Genomic DNA, 27,292 nt, shown 5'->3' on the forward strand with positions numbered 1-27,292 from the left:
TACCCAACCCTCTCCCCTTTCTCCCCTCCTTCCATGCAACTCCCTTTGCACCACATCCGTGCAGGAAGAAGCCTCTCTCTTTCCACAGCGTAACCCCCCTACTCCCCCTTCAAAGCCCCCATTAAAAAAAAGAACTCCCTTTCCTCCTTCCTCTTCCCCCATCCAGAACTTGTGCAGGCCGCCTCTGGGGCTTCCCATCCTGGAACTTCACCCCCTTGCAAAGCCCCTCCCCTCCTTCTCCACCACTGGTTTGCACTCACCTGAAATCCCGCAGCGGGGGCAGGAATAGGAGCCCCCGCCTGGGAGGCAGGGAGGGACCCCGCTTAATTAGGAGGCTTAATTCGGAAGCAGCCGCCTCCTCTGCATCTACACAAAGCAGCTGCGCTTCCTCCCAACAGCACACTTTGCAAGCCCCGTCTTTATCTCCCATTTAACATACTTTCACCCCACACGAGAGTTATGAGGTGATACTGACAGCTCTTGCCTGTTCTGCCTTCTAAAGGAGAACTTCTCTTCTCCTCTTTGTTGCACACAGAGGCACAACTCATCCGCAGCTGCTGGCCTGCAAATACCGGCGAAGGCGCGCAGCCCACCCGAAGCTGCCACACCCGCCACGCGCGCAGGCAAGAGACTAATGGTTCCTGCACAATGTTTGCCATCTTGCCAAAGGTTGCAGGCAGCTTTACCTGCAGCAATCGCATGTTGATTGCCCTCTTAAAAGACAAAGTCCAGCAAAGACAAAGTCCAGCAACTGGAGGAACGTGTGGCGTGTGGTGGCTATGCTCCAAAGAATTAGAGAGCTGGAGCTCTTCTTGGAAGCAACAGAGCACACCGTCTCCGCCGAGGAGGAGGCTAGTTCACCAACACAGGAGCCAGATATATGGAGAAACGTGACGCAAAGAAGTAGGAGGCCCAGGGTTCGCTCTGATTGTTTAGAAATACACAATCGCTTTGAGGTCCTCTCCCCTAGCATGGAAGACGAAGAGCAGACTCCATTTGAGGATCTCTCCCTCATTACAGTCGATCAGGTATATGAAGACGAGCAGCAGTCAGTCCTCAGGGAATGTGCAGGCAACCTTGGAATGGACAGCTCACGGAAGAACCCCGACCAAACCTAAGAGGAGGCGTGTAGTGGTGATAGGGGATTCCCTACTGAGGGGAACAGAAGCAGTGATCTGTGGGCCTGACAAGATGTCTCGGGAAGTGTGTTGTCTCCCCGGGGCTAAGATCCAAGATGTAACTGAACGACTGCAAGGAATAATAAAACCCACTGACAAATACCCCCTTCCTCTTGGTTCATGTGGGAACCAATGACACTGCAAGCAATAGCCTCCAGAAGATCAAAAGAGACTATGAGGCTCTGGGCAGGAAATTGAAGCAATTAAATGCACAAATTGTCATCTCATCTGTCCTCCCAGTTGAACAATGTGGCTAAGGGAGAGAGGGGAAAATAGTGGAAGTGAACAGCTGGCTTCGCAAATGGTGTAAACAGGAACGGTTTGGATTCTTAGATCACGGACTGCAGTTTCTTGAAGATGGACTTCTGGCAAGCGATGGGCTGCACCTCACAATGGTTGGGAAGAATGTTTTTGCCAAAAATCTCAGAAACCTCATCAGGAGGGCTTTAAACTAACATGGGGGAGGGAGAAAGTGCTCCTGAAGGTAGGAGTCTATCAATTGATGAAGATGATCATCCAAATGCCATAGACCAAATGCAGCAAACAGCACACAGACCTAGTGGTGGGAGGAAAAAATCCTTAAATAAGAGACACAGGGGAATGATTAATGGACTTCAATGTCTGTACACTAATGCGCAAAGCATGGGTAATAAACAAGATGAGCTTGAGCTCTTGCTACAGCAAACTAAATATGACATAATAGGCATCACTGAAACCTGGTGGGATAAGTCCCACGACTGGAATGTAATAATGGAGGGATACAATCTATTTCAGAGAAACAGGCCAGACAAGAAAGGAGGAGTGGTGGTGTTATATGTCAGGGATGTGTATACCTGTGAAGAGATCCAAGATTTAGAACCTCAAAGCCAAAGTGAGAGCATTTGGGTCAAAATTAAGGGAGAGAAGAATAACAGGGACCTCATTGTGGGAGTTTACTATAGATCCCCAAGCCAAATGGGGGACATAGATGATGCCTTCCTGGAACAGATGGCCAAGCATGCAAAAGGAAGGGAGATAGTAGTAATGGGGGACTTCAATTACCCGGATATTTGCTGGATGTCAAACTCAGCCAAGAGCATAAGGTCAAACAGATTCCTCACTGGCCTTGCAGACAACTTCATTGTCCAGAAAGTGGGAGAAGCAACAAGAGGAACAGCCATTTTAGATCTGGTCCTAACCTATGTTGATGACCTGGTTAGTGGGGTAGTAGTGGAGGGATCATTAGGCGCGAGTGATCATGCTTTTCTGAAGTTTACTATACAGCGGAAAGGAGCAGACAAGCATACTAGGACTCAATTTCTTGACTTTAAGAAAGCAGACTTCATAAAACTTAGGGAAGTGCTGGGTGAGATCCCATGGACAGTAATACTAAAAGGAAAGGGAGTTCATGATGGCTGGGAGTTTGATAAGAGGGAGATAGTAAAAGCACAACGTCAGGCAATACCAATGAGACGGAAACATAGAAGGTGCCTAAAGAAGCCAGGGTGGCTATCTAAAGAACTTTTAACTGAGTTAAGATTAAAAAAGGATGTGTACAAAAAATGGAAAAGGGGGGAAACCACCAAAGAGGAATTCAAACAAATAGCCAGCACGTGTAGACACAAAGTCAGAAAAGCTAAAGCACAGAATGAACTCAGGCTTGCTAGAGAGGTTAAAAGCAACAAAAAAGGCTTTTATGGGTATGTTCGTAGCAAAAGGAAGAAGAAAGAAACTGTGGGGTCACTCAGAGGAGAAGATGGTGAAATGCAAACAGGGGACACAGAAAGGGCTGAACTCCTCAATGCCTTCTTTGCCTCAGTCTTCTCCAATAAAGAAAACAATGCCCGACCTGAAGAATTTGGAGCAAATGATTCAGCAGAGGAAACACAGCCCAGAATAACTAAGGAGATAGTACAAGAATACTTGGCTAGTTTAGATGTATTCAAGTCTCCAGGGCCAGATGAACTGCATCCCAGAGTATTAAAAGAACTGGCAGATGTGATCTCAGAACCACTGGCAGTCATCTTTGAGAATTCCTGGAGAACAGGCGAAGTCCCGGCAGACTGGAGGAGGGCAAATGTTGTCCCTATTTTCAAAAAGGGGAAAAGAGAGGACCCAAATAATTACCGCCCAGTCAGTCTGACATCAATACCAGGGAAGATTCTGGAGCAGATCATTAAGCAAACAGTCTGTGAGCACCTAGAAAGGAATGTTGTGATCACCAATAGTCAGCATGGATTTCTGAAAAATAAGTCATGTCAGACTAACCTGATCTCGTTTTTTGACAGAATCACAAGCCTGGTAGATGAAGGGAACGCAGTGGATGTAGCCTACCTTGATTTCAGCAAGGCATTTGACAAGGTGCCCCATGATATTCTTGTAAAGAAGCTGGTAAAATGCGGACTTGACTATGCTACCACTCAGTGGATTTGTAATTGGCTGCCTGACCGAACCCAAAGGGTGCTCATCAATGGTTCCTCTTCATCCTGGAGAAGAGTGACTAGTGGGGTGCCACAGGGTTCTGTCTTGGGCCCCGTCTTATTCAACATCATTATCAACGACTTGGGTGATGGACTCAAGGGCATCCTGATCAAATTTGCAGATGACACCAAACTGGGAGGGGTGGCTAACACCCCAGAGGACAGGATCACACTTCAAAACGACCTTGACAGATTAGAGAACTGGGTCAAAACAAACAAGATGAATTTTAACAGGGAGAAATGTAAAGTATTGCACTTGGGCAAAAAAAATGAGAGGCACAAATACAAGATGGGTGACACCTGGCTTGAGAGCAGTACATGTGAAAAGGCTAGGAGTCTTGGTTGACCACAAACTTGACATGAGCCAACAGTGTGACGCGGCAGCTAAAAAAGCCAATGCAATTCTGGGCTGCATCAATAGGAGTATTGCATCTAGATCAAGGGAAGTAATAGTGCCACTGTATTCTGCTCTGGTCAGACCTCACCTGGAGTACTGTGTCCAGTTCTGGGCACCACAGTTCAAGAAGGACACTGACAAACTGGAACGTGTCCAGAGGAGGGCAACCAAAATGGTCAAAGGCCTGCAAACGATGCCTTATGAGGAACGGCTAAGGGAGCTGGGCATGTTTAGCCTGGAGAAGAGGAGGTTAAGGGGTGATATGATAGCCATGTTCAAATATATAAAAGGATGTCACATAGAGGAGGGAGAAAGGTTGTTTTCTGCTGCTCCAGAGAAGCGGACACGGAGCAATGGATCCAAACTGCAAGAAAGAAGATTCCACCTAAACATTAGGAAGAACTTCCTGACAGTAAGAGCTGTCCGACAGTGGAATTTGCTGCCAAGGAGTGTGGTGGAGTCTCCTTCTTTGGAGGTTTTTAAGCAGAGGCTTGACAACCATATGTCAGGAGTGCTCTGATGGTGTTTCCTGCGTGGCAGGGGGTTGGACTCGATGGCCCTTGTGGTCTCTTCCAACTCTATGATTCTATTATTCTATTCTATGATTCTAAATCTGGCAGAAAGGGCATCAGTATACAATGATGCTGCAAAAAAGACTGGTGACTGGGAGCAGCCACCGAGATCACAGAACACTGGTCTTGAAAGATCCACGTTGGCTCCCAGTATTTTTCTGAGCAGAATTCAAAATGTTGGTGCTGATCTTAAAAGCCCTAAACGACCTCTGTCTAGTATACCTGAAGGAGCGTCTCCAACCCCATCGTTCAGCCCAGAAACTGAGGTCCAGCGTTGAGGGCCTTCTGGCGAGAAGCAAGATAACAAGGAACCAGGCCTTCTCACTGGTGGCACCCACTATCTGACATTTAGAAGACAACTGAAGGCAGCTCTGTTTAGGGAAGTTTTTAATGATTGACGATTTTATGTATTTTTAATTTTTTTATTATTATTATTTCATTCTTAACAAAATTAGATGCTGCAAAAGAAGAGATTCGTGAAGAAGTTAATGCTTTAAGCCAAACATATCCTGAAAATGTGGACATGAACCTTGTTGGAGAACTCAACCATTTTCATCCATACATTAAAAAGTCAAAGCCATGAATATGATAATCTGACACATCAGGATCTGTACCAAGTAATATTTAATGACCATGTCCTTCATGGATCACTGCCTTGTCATGGCAAAGGGGCTTGAATAACTCAGAGACGCTATGAGCTATGTCATGCATGACCACCCAAGACAGACAGGTCAAAGTGGAGAATTTTGGCTAAACGTGATCCACCTGGAGCAGGAACCAGCAAGCCACGCCAGTATCTCTGCCGAGAAAACTCCATGGTCGTATAAAAGTTATGACACTGGAAGATGAACCACTAGGTTAGAAGGCATCCAATATGCTACTGAGGAAGAGCGAAGGACAAGTACAAGTAGATTCAGAGCTGATGAAGCAGCTGGGCCAAAGCCGAAAGGTCGCTCAGTTGTGGATGTGCCTGGAAGTGAAAGGAAAGTCCAGTGCTGCAAAGAAAAAGTTTGCATAGGAACCTGGAATGTAAGATCCATGTACCATGGTAAGCTGGATGTGGTCAAAAATGATATGGCAAGAATAAATATTGACATCCTGGGCATCAGTGTACAAAAATGGATGGCAATGGAGATCTGTTCAAGAAAATTGGGGATATGAAAGGAACATTTTGTGCAAAAATTACCATAATAAAGGACAAAAGTCGTAAGGACCTAACAGAAGCAGAAGACATCAAGAAGAGGTGGCAAGAATACACAGAGGAATTATTCCAGAAAGATATGGATGGCTCGTACACTCCAGGTAGTGTGGTTGCTGACCTAGAGCCAGACATCCTGGAGAGTGAAGTCAAATGGGCCTTAGAAAGCACTGCTAATAACAAGGCCAGTGGAAGTGATGACATTCCAGTGGAACTATTTAATATCTTAAAAGATGATATTGTTAAGGTGCTACACGCAATATGCCAGCAAGTATGGAAAACTCAGCAGTGGCCAGAGCATTAGAGAAGATCAGTCTAGAACGCAATGCCAAAGAAGGGCAGCACCAAAGAATGCTCCAACTACTGCACAATTGCACTCATTTCACACGCTAGCAAGGTTACGCTTAAAATTCTACAAGGCAGGCTTAAGCAGTATGCGGACTAAAAACTCCCAGAAGTACAAGCTGGATTTTGGAGGGGCAGAGGAACCACAGACCAAATTGCAAACATGCGCTGGATTAGGGAGAAAGCTAGAGAGTTCCAGAAAAACATCTACTTCTGCTTCATTGACTACGCAAAAGCCTTTGACTGTGTGGACCACAGCAAACTATGGCAAGTTCTTAAAGAAATGGGAGTGCCTGACCACCTCATCTGTCTCCTGAGAAATCTTTATTTGGGACAAGAAGCAACAGTTAGAACTGGATATGGAACAACTGATTGGCTCAAAATTGGGAAAGGAGTACGACAAGGCTGTATATTGTCTCCTTGCTTATTTAACTTATATGCAGAGGATGAGATGGTTGGACAGTGCTCTCAAAGCTACTAACATGAGTTTGACCAGACTGCAGGAGGCAGTGGAAAACCGGAGTGCCTGGCGTGCTCTGGTCTATGGGGTCACAAAGAGTCAGACACGACTAAGTGACTAAAGAACAACAACAATGTCCAATCAGCATTCCCTAATGTAGAAGCAATTCTGAGAATGTTCCTTTGAATGAAGATTGCAAATTGCCATTTGTAAAGATCCATTTCACAGCTGAAGAAGATAAAAAATGAATTCGGAACAACAATGTCTCAAGATAAATTATGTTACTTCAGCCTCATGTACATAGAATGTGACAAACTATGCAGTTTATCAATCATTTTAAGTTAGAACTTAATAATTATTTCACTATTAATATACTTCGTAATTGTATTATGCACATACTCTGTTATGTGCAAATGGTTTTAGATACCTATTAGGTCCATAAATTACCATGCAAAACACAAAAAACAGCGACAATTTGTTGTTGACAAAGTACAGCTGGGCATATATGGGCCCCATTACCTCCAGTAGCTTAGGGCCTCATCAAACCTCAATCCGGCCCCGCCCCCACTACTTTATGCAAGGAGTTCAAGAACAAAGAGCTCTTTGGAGGAGGCCTCAGCCCTTCCTTCTTCCTGCCAGGACCCCCCTGCCTTTGTTTTCCTCCCCATCTTTCCCTCTTTCTCCCTCTGCCATCCAGCAATCCATGTCCCCATCTCCTCTACAAAACGGAAGACTTGGATGTTTGGATGTTTTTGGTGTTTCTTATTTTGTTGGAAGCCGCCCAGAGGGGCTGGAGAAATCCATAAAATAATAATTGGTATTATTATTATATTTATTAGTTTTATTATTATTTTATTGCGAGCCTGCCCAGCAATGCCCAAGCCTCTCCCCTTTCCCGCCTCCTTCTCTGCAACTCCCTTTGCACCAGATCCGGGCAGGAAGAAGATTCTCTCTTTCCACAGAGAAACCCCCCCCACACACCTTCAAGGCCCCATTAAGAGAATCAGCCTCCCTTCTCTTCTTCTCCCCGTCCCGGGGCTTCTCATCCTGGACCCCCCACCCCTTGCCAAGCCCCTTCCCTCCTTCCCCGCCGCTGGCTTTGCACTCACCCGAAATCCTGGCAGCAGGAGCGACCCTGGGCAGCGGGGGCGGGAATGGGAGCCCCGCCTGGGAGGCAGGATATTTCCGGGGGTGGGATAATTGCAGGACCCAGCCAATGGGGAGAGGAGGGAGGGAAGCTGGGCTTCGAGTATAGGGAATACAGTATATGCTCACTGCCATAAAGGTTAAAGGCAGAGAGTGGAAGCTGCTGGGGGAGGGGCTGCTCGATACTGATTTGGGAAAGGGGGCGCGGCTTAATTAGAACAGCTGACCCGCCCCCTCTGCCCTCGTGCACTGTCCTTGTTCTGCAAGGAATCCGGTGAGTGCAAAGCGCCTCGGGGTGCAGCAAGCTGGGGGGGGGGGGGTTGTGCAATGCAATGCAATACCCATGGAATTGGAGTTGGGGGTGGAGAGAGAGCAGGCAGGGACGCGGTGGGTCAAGTGTGGGGGCATTGCAGCTGATTCAGCCTCTTTGCAAAGAAGAGAGAGGGGCCTCTTCCTGAAGGTACGCTCTTTCTCACTCACTCACATACCCCTCCGCACGAAGAGCCCTGTAGTTTGATCAAGCCCATCTAGTCCCGCACCCTCTTAGAATCATAGAATCGTAGAGATGGAAGGGGACCCTGAGAGTCATCTAGTCCAACCCCCTGCAATGCAGGAATCTCAGCACTGTCTCCTCATGGTGGCCAAGCCTGCAAGGGGGATGGGAGTCCAAGTGCACCTCCCCTCTGGCGGCTTCCAGTAACTGCTATTCAATTAAGCATAAGAAGAATATTGTATAATATTTATACCTCTCATCTGGCTGGGTTCCCCCAGCCACTAGGGCAGCTCCCAACAGAATATTTGTTTTAAAACCAATGAAGCATCAAACATTAAAACTTCTCCATACAGGGCTGCCTTCAGATGTCTTATAAAGAAGCAGGATCAGGAAGTTCTTAATGTCTGATGATAATAATGATAATAATGATAATAATAATAATAATAATAATAATAATGATAAATTTTATTTATACCCTACCCTCCCTGGCCAGAGCCGGGCTCACGGTGGCTAACACCAGTAAAATTACAGTAAAAACATAATAGGGGGAGAAAATACCAATTTAAAATACAGATTAAAAGGCAGTTTAAAAAGCAGTCTCATTTTAAAAGTAGTCCAATGATCAAAATCATAAGGGGAGGGAAACATAAGGGTCAGACTGAGTCAAAGCAAAGGCCAGGTGGAACAGCTCTGTCTTGCAGGCCCTGCAGAAAGATGTCAAGTCCCGCAGGGCCCTAGTCTCTTGTGGCAGAGCGTTCCACCAAGTTGGGGCCAGGACTGAAAAGGCCCTGGCCCTAGTTGAGACCAATCTAACCAGGACCTCCAAAATGTTGTCATTTGCGGAACTTAAGGTCCTCCGCAGGGCATACCAGGAGAGGCGGTCCCATAGGTAAGTGGGTCCTAGGCCGCATAGGGCTTTAAAGGTTAAAACCAGCACCTTAAACCTGACCCTGTACTCCACTGGGAGCCAGTGCAGTTCATAAAGCACTGGAGCCTCTCCGTGGCATTCTGCACCCGCTGGAGTTTCTGGGTCAGCCTCAAGGGCAGCCCCACATAGAGCGAGTTACAATAATCAAGCCTGGAGGTGACCGTTGCATGGATCACTGTGGCCAGATCAGGGCGAGAAAGGTAAGGGACCAAGTGCTTAATACGGTGGAGATGGAAAAACGCCACCTTTGCTGTGGCTGCAACTTGTGCCTCTATGGAAAGGGAGGCGTCAAAGGTTACACCCAAGCTCTTGACAGAAGGTGCTGGCACTAATTGAGCCCCCGCAAGAGATGGGAGTTGGGCCACCAACCCCATGTTGTCCCGATCCAGCCGGAAGACCTCAGTCTTCAAAGGATTTAACTTCAACCGGCTCCCACGCAGCCATCCAGCCACAGCTTTCAAGCATCTAGTCAGTGTGTCCGGGGCCAAGTCAGGGCGGCCATCCATCAACAGATAAAGCTGGGTGTCATCAGCATATTGATGACAATCTAGCCCAAAGCTCCGGACAATCTGGGCAAGGGGGCACATAAAAGATATTAAAAAGCATCAGGGAAAGGATTCCACCCTGTGGGACTCCACACACCAAGGAGTACCGCAGTGACCACTCCCTCCCTAGCGCCACCCTCTGTCCCCGACCTGAGATAAAGGAGAGCAGCCATTGTCGGACTGTGCTCTGAATCCCTACGTCGGCAAGGCGGTGGTCCAAAGGTTCGTGATTGATCATGTCGAAGGCTGCTGACAGATGTAAGAGAATCAGCAGTCCCGACCCGCCTCAATCCAGCTATGGAGATCATCTGTTAGGGCAACCAAAGCCGTCTCGGTCCTGTAACCAGGGTGAAAGATGGACTGAAATGGGTCCCGAGCCTATGTTTCATCCAGAAACCTACCAAGCTGTTCAGCAACTGCTCTCTCAATTACCTTACACAGGTATGGAAGATTTGATACCGGGCGGTAATTGGATAGATCTAAAGGATCTAGAGATGTTTTGTTTAAGAATAGATGCACCACTGCTTCCTTCAACTCCCCTGGGAAAGTCCACGTACCAAGGGACTGATTAATGATCTCGTCCAGGGGGACCCGCACCTCATCTAGACATGCTCTAATCAGCCAGGATGGGCGCGGGTCAAGGGGGCAAGTGGTACCACTGTATACCACTTTAAACAGTCATGGCTTCCCCCAAAGAATTCTGGGAGCTGTAGTTTGTTAAGGTTGCTTGGAGCTGTTAGGTGTGTTTGCCATATTTTGAAGAGCAAGAAAGAGTCCTTATGAGGACTCTCATTTTAAATATCTCTACCATATGTAGGCTATAGAAACTATAGAAGCTATATTGCCCGGGGGGCGGGGAAGAGAAGAGAAGAGGCAATCAAGTCTTTAACAACCATGGCAACCCTTAAAACCCTTATTTCCCTCAGAGTTACAATTCACCAAGTTCTCTGTGACAAGGAATAGATAGTGAAGCCACTCTACGTATTATCTCTCTGGGAGGGGAACAGGGAGTCTCCTCTCAGCAAACTACAGCTCCCAGAATGCTTTGGGGAAGCCATGACTGACTGAAGGGGTACTAGAGTGATTTAAATGTGGTGTGGATGTGGCCCTCAAGGGAGAAGGCAAGCAATCAGAAGGTAAGTGGGAACACAATGGAGCCCACGGGGGCCATTTTGCTCAGCAGCCTCCAGTGCCATTGTGTTCCTCCTAGGGCAACACAGCACTCGTCACCACTGCCTGCCTTCTGAGATGTGGGACCATTCCCAAAGGCAGCTTGTGACACAGCGTTGTAGGGCAAGGCTGTTTCAAGGGAAGGTGGGAAAATGCATTTCTGCCACATAGCAGCCTGGATAATTTGTGGAGTGGGCTGTGAGTTTTTTCACTTTTTCTCTTCGGTGTCTCCCAAATACATTTCTGTTCCAAGCAGTCAATCAGAATTCATTGCCCGTCCTCTTGCAGACAAGGCCTTGAGAAAGATTCTTGTCAAGATGGCGGTCTGGCAGTGGATCACCTGCCACTCAGACCCATATATACCTCCATGGGGTTAACTCGCCCCCGCCCATCAGAATTAATGAGAAAAAAATCATGATGATTTATGTGATCTTTGAATCAAATACATTTACAGGCAAAAGCAGGCTGTGGGGGGCAGGGGTTGATTCTAGGATTAAGTCTCCTGGGTCTACCTAGCAATGGTTGATCTTTGCCTTAATTTGTAACTCAATGCCTTGAACATCCCACTAGCTTTTCTTTTTAAATGCTGATAATGTTTTATTGCAGATTTTTTATTATTTCGGTATCTCATTGTTAACAAAGTATTTTTATACATAGGAAGAGCAGATCTTGGATTGACAAAATTATGGTTTGTAAAGTAAAAAGATTTTTAAAAAAGGTTTTGTTTATCTCTGTTCTGAAATCTGCTTTTAAAGTAAAGTGTGTCAATATATTTGGGTTTGTTTATAAAGCAGAAGTGACTAGCTGTTCCTGGAAGCCCAAAAATGAGCTCTATATCAACAAAAGTTTTACCAATAATTATTCATAATGAAAAGTTGTAAGAAACGTGAGATTTTCCACCCTTGAGCTTTTGAACTACAACCCCCATCAACCATGGCCATACAGGCTGAGGCTTATGGGAGTTGTTGCCCAACATCTGAGCAACCCCATGTTGGATATCCCTGCTCGAAACTTTTTTTATTTAATTTCTATTCCACTTTATATTTTCAAGAAAAACCTCAAAGCGGTTCACAGCACATTAAATCAATAAAACATAAATAAAACAACCTGAAAAATGTGAAATATAGAATATACTGTCAAAGCAACATAACAGAAAACAAAAATATTATCTTAAAGATTTCAAAATAAAACAGTACAAAGGTCGACCACAGAATTCATATTTAACATGGTAGAGCTGGGCGAGTCTGGGCCCCACCCCTTTGGCCAGGTGGGAAAGACCTTGCAGGGAGTGGTGGACTTTACACCTCACAGCCGGGCGATGTTCCTCCGGCCTCATGAGCAGCCTCTTTAATGGGACCCAAGTGTGTTTAAGGTTGCAATTAACTTAATCTTCCCTAGATCTACTTTCAGCAGAATCATGTGCCACTCCCACTGCCCATCTTCAAACTCAGAGTAGCAAGCACATGTATCCCGTAGGTGCGCTTGGCTCTTCCTGTTCAGCGTCACTAAAACTCTCCTCCCCCCACGAAACGACAGCCTCCTTTTAAGCACCCTGACAGTTATTTGCTATTCCTCCACCATTGCTCTCACAGTGCATGTGCGATACACACCCTTCGCTCTCGGGCCTCCTGAAGCATCTTACGTGCCGAGACAAAGGGACGCTCTCCTGCTAAATGCACGCTCACTGATTACAGGCGCATACTCGGGAGAAACACGAACTAGCCTTGCACGGAAAAAGCACCCCCTCCCCGGATTCTTCCCAGGAGCAGGAGGACTGTATAGATTTGGAAAAGTGATTTGCAGAGGAACATAGTTCAGAAGGCAGAAGCTGGGAAATACTGGATGGGGAACAGCTTGCCGAAGAAACTCTGGAGGGGGGGGGAGAGTTAACAGATTCACTGTCTCTGGAAAGCATCCATCCGCTCTCCCCAAGGCCAAGGAGAGCAGCGAAAGTGGCAGGACAGAAAGTACGGAGGGAACTAGCTCAGATTACGAGACGCAGAAGTGACGGGGTGACTAGGGATGTGAGGGACTGGACCTCTTCATTGGGAGCACCGCCATTCCTAGAAGACGGGTTCTTTGTCCCCTTGCTGGGATCATTAAAGCTTCTAACTGGTAAGAAGACTCCTTTTCCTTTGTTCTGCTTATCTACGACCAAGGGGAAGGAAGGCAATTCCCTGAAGCCTGAAAGATGCTGATCCACAAGACAAGGGCAGCCCATCATTTTGGCAGTGATGGGTGGGGTCAAAACTCAACAGATTCATCACACGCCTTGAGCATTCCATATTCACACTCTCCCCCTGGATGATCTAGCAACAACTTGCAACTTCTTTTGTACATCAAGTATATGTGACCTTCATTACTTTAATACATATATATGTGTATAAAAATTTAAATACAAAAACAAAAACATCACATGGGTTCCATGTATTTAAAATTGATTTCTGCCTTTATGAGTTTCTTGACGTAAATTAAATAGTGAACATTGAGTGCAACGTTGCATTCATTTATATGGTTTTTCACCTGTGTAAATTTGCTTAGGAATATTAAGGTCTCCACTACGACTGCAGCTCTTTCCACATTCAATACATTGAAACGGTTTCTCCCCTGTGTGAGTTCGTTGATGTATTCTAAGGTCTCCGACAATGGCTGCACTTTGGAGCCCTGCTTGCTCATGCTATCTGTGTGTGCATGTGTGTCTTTGGACCTAGAAGACAACATACACTAGTGGTAAAAATTGTGGAAACCTTGGAGAAGGTGTTTTTCTGGGGTTTGATGGCTCATAATACCCCCCTTCTTGGGAGTAATACCATAAAATTATATATCAACGGAAATACATAGTGGTACTTCAGGTTACAGACGCTTCAGGTTACAGACTCCGCTAACCCAGAAATAGTACCTCGGGTTAAGAACTTTGCTTCAGAATGAGAACAGAAATTGTGCTCTGGTGGCACGGCGGCAGCAGGAGGCCCCATTAGCTAAAGTGGTGCTTCAGGTTAAGAACAGACCACTGTAATTTAAAGTACCACTGTAATTTAAAGTAGAATGTAATACAACAACTTTTAGGAAGGATTGCAACATAAATAAGCAGGACATTTGTCAGTGTGTTATGTGATTGCAATCAAGTTGGTTGGGGATTTTTTTGTTCTTTCAGTTAGTGAACTTGTAAAATGTAATAAAATAAAATAAATGTCACAGAGTTGACTTTGTGATTGCGGGCTTCCGGGCTGGAGTAAGACAGAGCCCTTAGGGGGATTTCAGGCCACCGAGGAGAGGTTTAGGGGCTAAAAAAAGCCTCCCGCACAAAACTCTGCAGAAGAGTGGGGCTCCAACGGGGTCCAGCTGAGCCCCAGGTCTCCCGCCAAACCGGCTCCCGCAGTTGCATCAGCAGCGGGTGGGGGAGGGGAAGACGGTCGAGGTGGGCTGTCGGCTCCAACGCACACCTGAATATCCGAAGCCTAAAAGCCGCCCTCTGAAGTGACAGATCTTCTGTTAGAAGGTAAAAGAAAAAGAAGCTTTTGGAGAGGAATTTAAAAATTTGGACTTAAATTCAATTTGAACTTCAAAGTGAGAAGTATTAAAAATGGAAGCCGTACTTCTGCTATTCAGAGAACCCTGCAGAGACGTTTTGTGCATAAGATGGAATGAGATGAATGCCCCCAAAAATCTAAATTACAGCCTCTGAGTGAAAGCAAATGTATTTTTAACCCTAAAATTTCTGCTTTGCTGAAAGAACAGGATTTGTAAATAGTTGCCTCTCAGTTTTGACAAGCTCTGCGATTTGAATATCCAACAACTTGGAATTTTTTGAGACATCCACCAAAGTCTGGCAGGATTAGACCCTGTGTAGCTGGAGGGGTAATAAAAAAGGAAAGTGGCCAACATATAGAGATTTGTTAATAGAAGAGGAGAAAGGTTTGAAATTTAAAAGTTATGAAAACTTGAAAGGTACTTTACAAAGTTGGTTGCATCACAGACAAATTAATGAGCAATTTAAAGAAGATAATAAAAGGGGGTTCAGCTATACTATCTCAAACTTTCAAAAGGAAATTGTGGAGGGAAATACCAAATTATTGAAGAGAACATATAACATTTTGCTATATGGAGAGACTTTAGATGAGAAGGTAAAATCAGCCCAAATAAAATGGGCTCCGGATGTTGGGCTTAATATACAGTTGGAGGAATGGGAAAGTTTATGAAAACAAATGTAAAGTTTACAGATTGTATATCATTAAGAGAAAATTACAGTGGTACCTTGGGTTAAGTACTTACCGTATTTCCCCCTCTATAACACGCAGATTTTTTCTCCTAAAAAGGAAGGGGAAATGTCTATGTGTGTTATTGAGCGAATGTGTGGTCCCTGGAGCCAAATGGTGCGAGGGGGGGGGGGGGCAAAAAAAATCAGGCAAAAATCAAATTGCGCGTCTCGGAGAAGGGAAACCTGAAAAGAGGAAGCGGCTGCTTTCCTGCATTCTGCCTCAGGGTCTTACTGCCCACCCTCCTCTGTTTCCTTGCTGTTTTTGCTCAAACGGAACAAAGAGCAGGGAAAGCCCCTCCCCTCCAGGCAAGCAGAAAGGAAAGCAGTGTCCTCTCTGTGCTCCGGTGCTGCTGAAAACATGCAGAAGGGAGAGAGAGAGAGAGAGAGCGCAAGCTGGCTGGCTTGGGTGGGTAGGTGAGCGAAAACTTTTGCCTTCCTTTCCTCCCTCCCGTTATACCCCTCTCCTGCATTCTTAGCCAGCTGCTTCTCTGCACACCCCTCTCCTGCTCCTTGTCCCTTCTGTGTTTTTCCTTCCCTCCCCACTTAAAATGTAGTTAAAAAGCATGGATCCACATGGATCCTCAGGATCTTTGCATTGGGTCACCCCAAATTCACCATCAGATCACATAGCATGTCCATGGCTACAGCCTGCCCCCCAAAAATCACGCACCCACTGTTGCCTGGGGCTGCAATGGTGCAAAAATGTGGTTAAAAAGCATGGATCCACATGGATCCTCAGGATCTTTGCATTGGGTCACCCCAAATTCACCATCAGATCACATAGCATGTCCATGGCTACAGCCTGCCCCCCAAAATCACGCACCCACTGTTGCCTGGGGCTGCAATGGTGCAAAAACGTGGTTACAAAGCATGGATCCACAGGGATTCTCAGGATTTTTGCATTGGGTCACCCCAAATTCACCATCAGATCACATAGCATGTCCATGGCTACAGCCTGCCCCCCAAAATCACGCACCCACTGTTGCCTGGGGCTGCAATGGTGCAAAAACGTGGTTACAAAGCATGGATCCACAGGGATTCTCAGGATTTTTGCATTGGGTCACCCCAAATTCACCATCAGATCACATAGCATGTCCATGGCTACAGCCTGCCCCCCAAAATCACGCACCCACTGTTGCCTGGGGCTGCAATGGTGCAAAAACGTGGTTACAAAACATGGATCCACATGGATTCTCAGGATCTTTTGCATTGGGTCAGCCCAAATTCACCATCAGATCACATAGCATGTCCATGGCTACAGCCTGCCCCCCAAAATCACGCACCCACTGTTGCCTGGGGCTGCAATGGTGCAAAAACGTGGTTACAAAGCATGGATCCACAGGGATTCTCAGGATTTTTGCATTGGGTCACCCCAAATTCACCATCAGATCACATAGCATGTCCATGGCTACAGCCTGCCCCCCAAAATCACGCACCCACTGTTGCCTGGGGCTGCAATGGTGCAAAAACGTGGTTACAAAACATGGATCCACAGGGATTCTCAGGATCTTTTGCATTGGGTCAGCCCAAATTCACCATCAGATCACATGTCTGTGGCCACAGCATGAAGCACAAAAATGATACATCCACTGTTTCATTCAGAATGTTTTTTCCCTTGTTTTCCTCCTCTAAAAACGATGTGCGTGTAATGGTCAGGTGCATGTTATAGAGCGAAAAATACGGTAATTCATTCCAGCGGTCCATTCTTAACCTGAAACTGTTCTTAACCTGACACACCACTTCAGCTAATGGAGCCTCCTGCTGCTGCTGCGCCGCCGGAGCACAATTTCTGTTCTCATCCTGAAGCAAAGTTCTTAACCTAAGGTACTATTTCTGGGTTAGCAGAGTCTGTATCCTGAAGCGTATGTAACCTGAGGTACCACTGTATTTGAAAATGATATATAGATGGTATATCACACCGGAAAAACTGCAAAAATGTATAAAACAGGATCCAAGATATGTTGGAGATGTAAAGAGAAAGGTGGTACCGTATTTTTTGCTCTATAACACGCACCTGACCATAACACGCACATAGTTTTTGAGGAGGAAAACAAGAAAAAAATATTCTAAACGAAACAGTGGATGTATGATTTTTGTGGTTCATGCTGTGGCCACAGACATGTGATCTGACAGTGAGTTTGGGGTAGCCCAATGCAAAAATCCTGAGGATCCATGTGGATCCATGCTTTGTAACCACGTTTTTGCGCCATTGCGGCCCCATGAAACAGTGGGTGCGTGTGTTTTTTGGTGTAGGCTGTAGCCATGGATATGCTATGTGATCTGATGGTGAATTTGGGGTGTGGAGAGGAAACCATGATAGTAACCACTCTGAGACAAATCAAGAAAAATTATGACCAACACTCTCCCCCAACAAGCGCAGTGAGGTCAAAACACACACACACACGGAGAGAGAGAACTGGCCCTAAAGTCGCAGGGCACTAGAAGTCGCAGGGGCGCTGGGAGAGTGAACGGGAAGCAGGAGGAGGAGAAGAAGTCCTCACACACACACACAGACACACAGAGTGTCAATCCTAAAGTCGCAGGAGAGCGCAGGGGCGCAGGGAGAGTGAACGGGAAGCCGGAAGAGGAGAAGGAGCCCTCTCTCTCACACACACACAGACACACAGAGTGTCAATCCTAAAGTCGCAGGGAGAGTGAACGAGAAGCAGGAGGAGGAGAAGGAGCCCTCTCTCTCTCTCACACACACACACAGACACACAGAGTATCAATCCTAAAGTGGCAGGAGAGCGCAGGGGCGCTGGGAGAGTGAACGGGAAGCAGGAGGAGGAGAACGATAGCTCAAGCACACACACACACAGCCCCTACAGTGGCTAATCCAAAATCGGACAGCAAAAAACTGCAGGCAGGGACAGAGAGCACAGGGTTGTTTTAAAGCAGCCAACCCCGCTCTGCTTCTCTCCCTCCTCCCTGGCTCTGGTAGCTTACACCCGCTTTTGAGCCACGGACTGCTCACTACTGCAGCAGATTCCCCTGCCATCTGTAGGCATTCGCTCCATAACACGCACAGACATTTCCCCTTACTTTCTAGGAGGAAAAATCTGCGTGTTATGGAGCGAAATTTATGGTACTTTTTTCATGTATGGTGGGAATGCAAGAAGGTTAAAGAATACTGGGAAATGATATATAATGAACTGAAAAAAATGCTGAAAAAACCCTTTGTTTAAAAACCAGAATCTTTCCTGCTTCTAATTTTAGATCATGATACATGAGAGGGAAATTGGACATAGTTTATGTATGCGACAACAGCAACAAGAATTTTATTAGCACAAGTATGGAAAACAGAAAACGCCAACAAAGGAAGCAGTGCAAGCTAAGCTTATGGACTACATGGAACTGGCTAAGCTGACAGAGAGAATACATGAGAGAGACAACATTGGTTTCAAAAAAGAGTGGGAACCATTTATAAACTATAGAAAAAGACAGTATAAAGATATGGACTCTTTGGCAGGTTTTGACAACTATATAAGAAGCCAAATCAGCAGAGTATAGAATTTGTTTAATAAATCAATACAGAAATATGGGGGAAGCCAAAGAGGAGGGAGGGGAGAAATACGGATATAGAAATTGTTCAATTAAGATTTGTGGAAATTTGTTGTTATAATTTGAAAATTCAATAAAAATATTTTTTTAAAAAAATGTGTTTTGCGATTGCTATCAAGTTGGTTGAGGTTTCTTTCATTTAGTGAGCTTGTAAAATGTAATAAAATTAAATAAATGGCACAAAGAGATGACTGGTCACCTTGAAAGGGATGTAAAATAGTACTATTAAGTGAACAAGGCTACAGTTATGAAGATATTAGAAGAAAAATTGGCAGAAACGTAACCAAAGGGGGCATTTCCAAATTTTGGAAGAGGTATAAGGAGACGCAGTCACTACAAAATCAGACTGGGCTAAACCCATGTTAACTGGACAGGCCATAGATTGTTTAATGAGCCCAATGCCTGGGAGAAGAGGAATGCTTTTGCCTGGTGTCTAAAGAGAAGGAAGGAAGGACACTGAGGTTCACTTCCGAGGGTCTTCTGCCAGTTCCCTCCCTGCAAGAAGCGAGGTTACAGGGAACCAGGCAGAGGGCCTTCTCGGTGGTGGCGCCCTCCCTGTGGAAAGCCCTCCCTTCCAATTTCAAATAAACAACTATCTGACTTTTAGAAGACATCTGGAGGCAGCCCTGTACTGGGAAGGTTTTAACGTTTGATCTTTTATTATGGTTTATCTAAGTTGTAAGCCACACTGGAAACCCAGCCAGAGGGGCAGGTACTATTATTATTATTATTAACCTGCCCATCAATGCCCAAGCCTCTCCCCTTCCCCGCCTCCTTCCAGGCAAATCCCTTTGCACCAGATCCGGGCAGAAAGGAAGAAGCTTCTCTCTTTCCACTGGGACTGGCAGAGATGACCGGCAGAATCCGAGACCAGGGAAAAGAGACGGCGGAAGAAGATTGGAAGAAATTTAAAGACTACCTTAAGAAATATTGTAAAATTGTTGAATGTTAGGACGATGTTGATTCTGAAATTAAGTGGTTGTTTGCTGTAATGATTATGAATAATGAAAAGAAAGGTTAAAATTTTAATAGAAATTAGGGGAAGGATTTGTTGAAGAGAATTGATTAGAGATTGGAATGCAGTAAGGGGAGGTATGAGGAAGTCGGGAAAGTAAGTTTCATGAACATAAGGGAATGAAGTTATACATGTGGTTTTTTGTATGTATTTTTGTTTTTTGTGATTTTTATGTTATATGAATTTGTGAAAAAGCCAATAAATATCTTATATATATAAAAAGCTTCTCTCTTTCCACAACGGGACCCCCCCTCCCCCACCTTCAAGGCCCCATTAAGAAAAACAGCTCCCTTTCCTCCCCGTCCCGGGGCTTCTCATCCTGGACCCCCCACCCCTTGCCAAGCCCCTTCCCTCCTTCCCCGCCGCTGGCTTTGCACTCACCCAAAATCCTGACGCGGCAGCAGCTGCAGCGACCCTGGGCAGCCCCCGCCTGGGAGGCAAGGAGAGACCCCGCTTAATTAGGAGGCTTAATTAGGACGAAGCAGACCCCTTCCCTCCCTCCTTTGCAAGCCCCGATTTTATCTCCGCTGATGAAGCCGGAAGTCAGGTGACTCTGGCGAGGAAGGAGAAGTTTCTCCCCCCCCCCCCCAGCCTCTTTCCTTTCCTTTGATAACTGGGGGAAGGAAAACCTTGCAGGACCAGCCAATGGGGAGACGAGGGAGGGAAGCTGGGCTTCCAGTATAGGGAACATCAGCTACTGTGGACCTCGCCCTCTTGCAAGAACGTATTGTAATCAATAAACTCTTTACTGCCTCACCCGTTTGGTTCAGATTGTATTTCGAGGAGGGATCAAGGGTCTCATGACCCACTCTTACAATGTAGGAAGCAGCTTACAGCAAAAAAAGCCTAATGACTCTTCTGGGTAAATGAATAAATTATTTTAATAAATATCTAAATGGAGAGCATATTTTACATTCTCATGTTCATGCAAACATGGTTCCACTCCAACCTCACTTAGTCCCCACTTCCACCTCAGCAAAGTGTTCTTTATACAGAAATCTCCTGAAAAGAAGTCTCTCTATTTACATTATAGGGAGGGACCACTCTCTGACTGGCTTATTGCACCATCATAACACCCTGTGTCTTTTGCAGTGTCCTGTATTCTCCTCACAGATACACAGAAATAGGGAACAGTGACATGCAGCAGCAGCAGCAGCAAGACAGACACACTGTCAAAGAATACCTCCCATTTGACCACTCCGGGTGGGGGGACGACGACCATGTACTTTAGATGCCTGCCAAATGTACGCTACGGATGTGAAAGCAATATTCTGCACAGGAAATACTGAGGAAAAGTGGAAGGCAGTTTTAATTTGTAAGGTGGGAGGGGAAGTTCTTTGCTTTGCTTTCAGTCCTGACAAATAAAGCAATAAATTGGGGGGGACGGACAATCAACACTGCCAGTAGTACCTGTATGCCACTATATACACAAGAACTCTGTAGCAATGAATCCACTAGCAAATGGGAGGGGGGTGATGGTGATAAACAAATCTAAACAGCATCTCGAGTGCTGAGATCCCATCAAAGGGAAGGTAAATGTGCACAAGCCCTACAGCTCTAATAACATCTTTCTGAACGTCTTTATTTTTTCATACTATATCCATAGTTCCCTCAACCATTCCTTTACTCCAACTCCCATTAGCCCCTACTGGTGTGGCCAATGGCCAGGAATGACAGAAGTCATAGCCTAGCATAGTTCAGTGGGATGTGGGCAGGCCTTAGGTTTGCATGCTCTTGCGCAACTGTCAGTTTGGAAGCTTCCACTGTTTTTCAGACCAAGGGCCAGATTCCCTCCCGGATCGCCTTCCAGGGGCCACATGCCAGGGCTGGGCAGGGTGAGAGAGGCAAAGGTGGGTCAAACAAGGAGCGCAACTTTTGCCTTTCTAGAGGAAGTTATATCTGATACACACACAACTATCTGCCTTCTACCAAAGAGGGAGGAGGCATTGTCAAGAGTTGAAAGGTACATCCCGGCTGGCTAAGGGGCGAAGCAGAGCCATGGATTCAGAGCAGTGAATTCAGAGGACCACAGACCACATGTGCATTTGGCCCCCCGGGTCTGAAGTTCTCCACCCTTGGCACATTAACACCATGTGCAAACCAGGTAAGTGTAAAGAGTGCCGTTTCAACCCAACCGTGGTGTATATTTTATACACGAATCAGTTGCGGCAGAAGACATGCAGCCTCACACCTCTAGACCTGGCTTGGCATCAGAGATGAGGTTGGCAACCAAGATTTAGAAAGCTGAGGCATCTCTGTCCTTCAAGGGCACTATACCACTTTAAACAGTCATGGCTTCCCCCAAAGAATTCTGGGAGCTGTAGTTTGTTAAGGTGTAGTTTGTTAAACTCGCCTCCGCCCATCAGAATTAATGTCAAAAAATATGATTTATATGATCTTTGAATCAAATACATTTACAGGCAAAAGCGGGCTGTGGGGGGGCAGGGGTTGATTCTAGGATTATGTCTCCAGGCTCTACCTAGCAATGGTTGATCTTTATTTTTAAATGCTGATAATGCTTTTATTGTAACTTTTTTTTCTGTACCCCCTTGATAACAAAGTATTTTTATACACATGAAAAGCAAATCTTGGATTGAGAAGATAATGGTTTGTAAAGTAAAAAAAAAAGGTGTGTGGGTTTTTTAAGAAAAATTATGTTTGTATCTGTTCTGAAATTTGGTTTTAATGTAAAGTGTTTCAATATATTTGGGTTTGTTTACAAAGTGACCAGCTGCTCCTGGAAGCTAAAAATGAATTCTGTATCAACAAAAGTTTTACCTAAAATTATTCATGATGACAAGTTGTAAGAAACATGAGATTTTAAACCCCTGAGCTTTTGAAATACAACTCCCATCAACCTTGGCCGTACGGGCTGAGGCTTATAAGAGTTGTTGCCCAACATGTGAGCAACCCCATGTTGGATATCCATGCTCTATACTTTATTGTTATTTATTTCATTTCTATACTGCTTTATATTTTTAAGAAAAACCTCAAAGCGGTTTACAGCATGTTAAATCAATAAAACATAAATAAAACAATTTGAAAAGAGTGAAATACAGTGGTGCCTTGGGTTAAGAACTTAATTGGTTCTGGAGGTCCATTCTTAACCTGAAACTGTTCTTAACTTGAGGTACCACTTTAGCTAATGGGGCCTTCTGCTGCCGCCGTGCAGTTTCCGTTCTCATCCTGAGGTAAAGTTCTCAACCCGAGGTACTACCTCCAGGTTAGTGGAGTTTGTAACCTGAAGTGTTTGTCACCCGAGGTGTTTTTATCCCAACTTACTACTGTATAGAGTATACTGTCAAAGCAATATAACAGAAAACTAAAATATTACCTTAAAAGATTTCAAAGTAAAATATTACAAAGGAGATCAACTACAGAATACAAATTTAACATAGTAGGGCTGGGTGACTCTGGGTCCCGCCCCCTAGGCCAGGTGGGAAAGGCCTTGCAGGGAGTGGCCTTCACGCCTCTCAGCGTGATGTTCCTCCGGCCTCATGAGGATCCTCTCTAATGGGACCCAAGTGTGTTTAAGGTTGCAATTAACTTAATCTTCCCTAGATCTGCTTTTAGCAGAAGCATGTGCCACTTCCAGTGCCCATCTTCAAAGTCAGAGTAGCAATCTGAGGACATGTTTTTTTTAAAAAAAGAGAGAAAAAAAGTGAATTTTAAAACGCTATTTTTAAAGAAAAATTAAGAAGTAATCTCTTCTGTGGTCTCCTCTGTCGTGCAGCCTTCCTCTGGGCCCTGGCCTGCTCTCTTGGAGTGGAGTAGGCTCAGGTCGGACCTGGGTTCGGTCACGTGTCCTTGCCCTCCCAGTGCTCTCCTCCCTCTGCTCCTCAGCGGCAGCAGTGGCATGGCAAAGTTGGGGATCCCCTCTTTTTTCTCCTTCCTCTTTCTCTCTCTTCCTTCTCCTCCTTCTCCCTGACTTGGCTCCGGGGTTTTCCTCGCTCCTGGCTCGATTTGGGTTGGGGGGTGTCAGTGGTTACCCCAGTTCCTCCTCAGCAGTGGAAGCGTCAGCGGCAGTCTCAGCACCCTGCAGCCAGCCTGATAGCGCAGTTGACTCTGGCTGGCTTCAGGAGCTGCTGCCGCCGTGGCACCCGCCATTTTGCCTCGCCAGAAGTCCCCATATGATGTGTCTTGTGCCGTTGAAACAAGCATGCAACATTCATTCCCTACTAATAAATGTACAACACTTAAAACCAGCCTTCCGCAGAAAAAGAAGCATCCCTTGTAAATCTCTACCTTTATTCTCCCCCCCCCCCCGGCCTACACCCAGGCCCACGCTTTCTCCCCTAAACCAAAACCTAACCGCAGTCTCCAGGGATTGTGCTGAGGAGAGCTGCACTGAGGCACAATGGTGGGAGCCTCCCAATCCCCCTTAATCTTCCTAGGAGCAGGACTGTATAGATTTGGAACAGTGGTTTGCAGAGGAACATAGTTCAGAAGGCAGAAGCTGGGAAATACTGGATGGGGAACAGCTTGCAGAAGAAACTCCCGAGAGGGGAGAGTTAACAGATTCACTGTCTCTGGAAAGCATCCATCCACTTTCCCCAAGGTCAGGGAGAGCTACAAAAGTGGCAGGACAGAAAGCACAGAGGGTACGAGCCCAGGTTACAAGATGCAGAAGTGACCTGGGTGACTAGGGATGTGAGGGGGTGGACTTCTTCATTGGGAGCACTGCCATTCGTGTGAAGACGGGTTCTTTGTTCTCTCGATGGAATCATTAAAGTTTCTAACTGGTAAGAAGACTCCTTTTCCTTTGTTCTGCTTATCTACGGCCAAGGGGGGAAGGAAGCCAATTCCCTGCAGCCTAACAGATGCTGATCCACAAGACAAGGGCAACCCATCATTCTGGCAGTGAAGGGCGGAGGTCAAAACTCAACAGATTCATCACACACCTTGAGCATTCCAGATTCACACTCTCCCCCGTTGTTTCTCCCCCGTGTGAGTTCGTTGATGTCTTCTAAGTGTTCCACTATCAATGAAGCTCTTTCCACATTCAATGCATTAAAATGGTTTCTCCCCCGTGTGAGTTCGTTGGTGTATTCTAAGGGCTCCGCTATGCCTGAAGCTCTTTCCACATTCAATACATTTACATGGTTTCTCCTCTGTGTGAATTCGTTGATGTATTCTACGGTTTCTACTTTCACTGAAGCTCTTTCCACATTCAGTGCATTTAAATGGTTTCTCCCCCGTGTGAGTTCGTTGGTGTCTTCTAAGTGTTCCACTTTCACTGAAGCTCTTTCCACACTCCATACATTCAAACGGTTTCTCCCCAGTGTGAGTTTGTTGATGTCTTCTAAGGGCTCCACTAGAACTAAAGCTCTTTCCACATTCAATGCATTGACATGGTTTCCCCCCCGTGTGAGTTCGTTGATGTGTTCTAAGGGCTCCACTAGAACTCAAGTTCTTTCCACTATGAATGAAGCTCTTTCCACATTCAGTGCATTTAAATGGTTTCTCCCCCGTGTGAGTTCGTTGATGTCTTCTAAGTGTTACACTATCAATGACGCTCTTTCCACATTCAATGCATTTAAATGGTTTCTCCCTTGTGTGATTTCGTTGGTGTACTCTAAGGGCTCCGCTCTGCCTGAAGCTCTTTCCACATTCAATACATTTACATGGTTTCTCCTCTGTGTGAATTCGTTGATGTATTCTAAGGTTTCCACTTTGACTGAAGCTCTTTCCACATTCAATGCATTTAAATGGTTTCTCCCCCGTGTGAGTTTGTTGGTGTTTTCTAAGGTTTCCACTTTGACTGAAGCTCTTTCCACATTCAATGCATTTAAACGGTTTCTCCCCCGTGTGAGTTCGTTGATGTATTCTAAGGTTTCTACTTTGACTGTAGCTCTTTCCACACTCCACACATTCAAATGGTTTCTCTCCTGTGTGAGTTTGTTGGTGTATCCTCATTCTTCCACAGTGACTAAAGCACATTCCACATTCCCTGCATTTAAACTGTTTCTTTGTTCTTCCCAATGAATTCACAGATGGCTCCGTAGAATTCTGACCATCATCTTCCTCACCTGTTTGGGAGTGGGGAGGGGAGGGGGGAGAGAGAATCCTGTTAGACTTTTAAGAAAGACATGAAAGGAACTGAACCCATTTGCACCTTTTCTTATTTTCACTCCATTGTCCACTGTCTCCATGTTCCAAATTTTTAGGAATAAAGATGAGATAATGGCAAGAGCAACCCATGATCACTCCATTCACACTTAAGAAAGCACCATCATGTTATAATAGAGATCTACGGTGGAGCTGGTTTATAAGAACCATCTCTGTCTTTCTCTTTTTCAAGTGAGGAAATGATCTCAGGCTCCAATAGAAGTCTCTCCTATGAGTAAGAAGTAAAACTGAAATACTCTTATGCCACATGTAAGTGTAAAAATATTACAACATATTAGGACCTAAATTATGGAGAAAGTTAGAGAGTTCCAGAAAGACATCTACTTCTGCTTCATTGACTATGCAAAAGCCTTTGACTGTGTCGACCACAGCAAACTATGGCAAGTTCTTAAAGAAATGGGAGTGCCTGATCACCTCATCTGTCTCCTGAGAAATCTCTATGTGGGACAAGAAGCTACAGTTAGAACTGGATATGGAACAACTGATTGGTTCAAAATTGGGAAAGGAGTACGACAAGGCTGTGTTTTGTCTCCCTGCTTATTTAATTTATATGCAGAATACATCATGCGAAAGGCTGGGCTGGATGAATCCCAAGCTGGAATTAAGATTGCCGGAAGAAATATCAACAACCTCAGATATGCAGATGACACAACCTTGATGGCAGAAAGTGAGGAGGAATTAAAGAACCTTTTAACGAGGGTGAAAGAGGAGAGCGCAAAATATGAAGCTCAACATCAAAAAAACGAAGATCATGGCCACTGGTCCCATCACCTCCTGGCAAATAGAAGGGGAAGAAATGGGGGCAGTGAGAGATTTTACTTTCTTGGGCTCCATGATCACTGCAGATGGTGACAGCAGCCACGAAATTAAAAGACGCCTGCTTCTTGGGAGAAGGGCAATGACAGGCCTAGACAGCATCTTGAGAAGTAGAGACGTCACCTTGCCAACAAAGGTCCATATAGTTAAAGCCATGGTTTTCCCAGTAGTGATGTATGGAAGTGAGAGCTGGACCATAAAGAAGGCTGATCGCCGAAGAATTGATGCTTTTGAATTATGGTGCTGGAGAAGACTCTTGAGAGTCCCATGGACTGCAAGAAGATCAAACGCATCCATTCTTAAGGAAATCAGCCTTGAGTGCTCACTGGAAGGACAGATCGTGAAGCTGAGGCTCCAGTACTTTGGCCACCTCATGAGAAGAGAAGACTCCCTGGAGAAGACACTGATGCTGGGAAAGATGGAGGGCACAAGGAGAAGGGGGCGACAGAGGACGAGATGGTTGGATAGTGTTTTCGAGGTTACCAGCATGAGTTTGACCAAACTGCGGGAGGTAGTGGAGGACAGAGGTGCCTGGCGTGCTCTGGTCCATGGGGTCACGAAGAGTCGGACACGACTAAACGACTAAACAACAACAACATTAGGACCTAAACAGAGCCTGCTG

The 27,292-nt window shown here is 45.6% G+C and overlaps 2 protein-coding genes across 4 annotated transcripts in view; both read right to left on the reverse strand.

Moving 5' to 3' along the window:
* The window catches only part of LOC309362400 (uncharacterized protein), a gene marked incomplete at its 3' end in the record, with an annotated part of 151,637 nt that overhangs the window by 12,811 nt on the left and 111,534 nt on the right, over window positions 1-27,292 (reverse strand). Inside the window, exons 2-3 of the mRNA XM_081931745.1 lie at window positions 22,144-22,204; window positions 9,921-10,058 (exon numbers count right to left, since the gene is read on the reverse strand). The remainder of the gene's footprint in view (window positions 1-9,920; window positions 10,059-22,143; window positions 22,205-27,292) is intronic.
* The window catches only part of LOC309362403 (uncharacterized protein), a 44,179-nt gene continuing 39,162 nt past the window's right edge, over window positions 22,276-27,292 (reverse strand). For all 3 annotated transcript variants that reach the window (XM_081931748.1, XM_081931749.1, XM_081931747.1), the window contains one exon: window positions 22,276-25,754. In XM_081931748.1, coding sequence (XP_081787874.1) covers window positions 24,736-25,754 — 1,019 coding nt within the window. In that variant the 3' untranslated portion in view covers window positions 22,276-24,735. The remainder of the gene's footprint in view (window positions 25,755-27,292) is intronic.

This window comes from Podarcis melisellensis (assembly GCF_964234715.1).
Source record: "Podarcis melisellensis genome assembly, contig: HAP1_SCAFFOLD_154, whole genome shotgun sequence".
Taxonomy (NCBI): Eukaryota; Metazoa; Chordata; class Lepidosauria; order Squamata; family Lacertidae; genus Podarcis; species Podarcis melisellensis.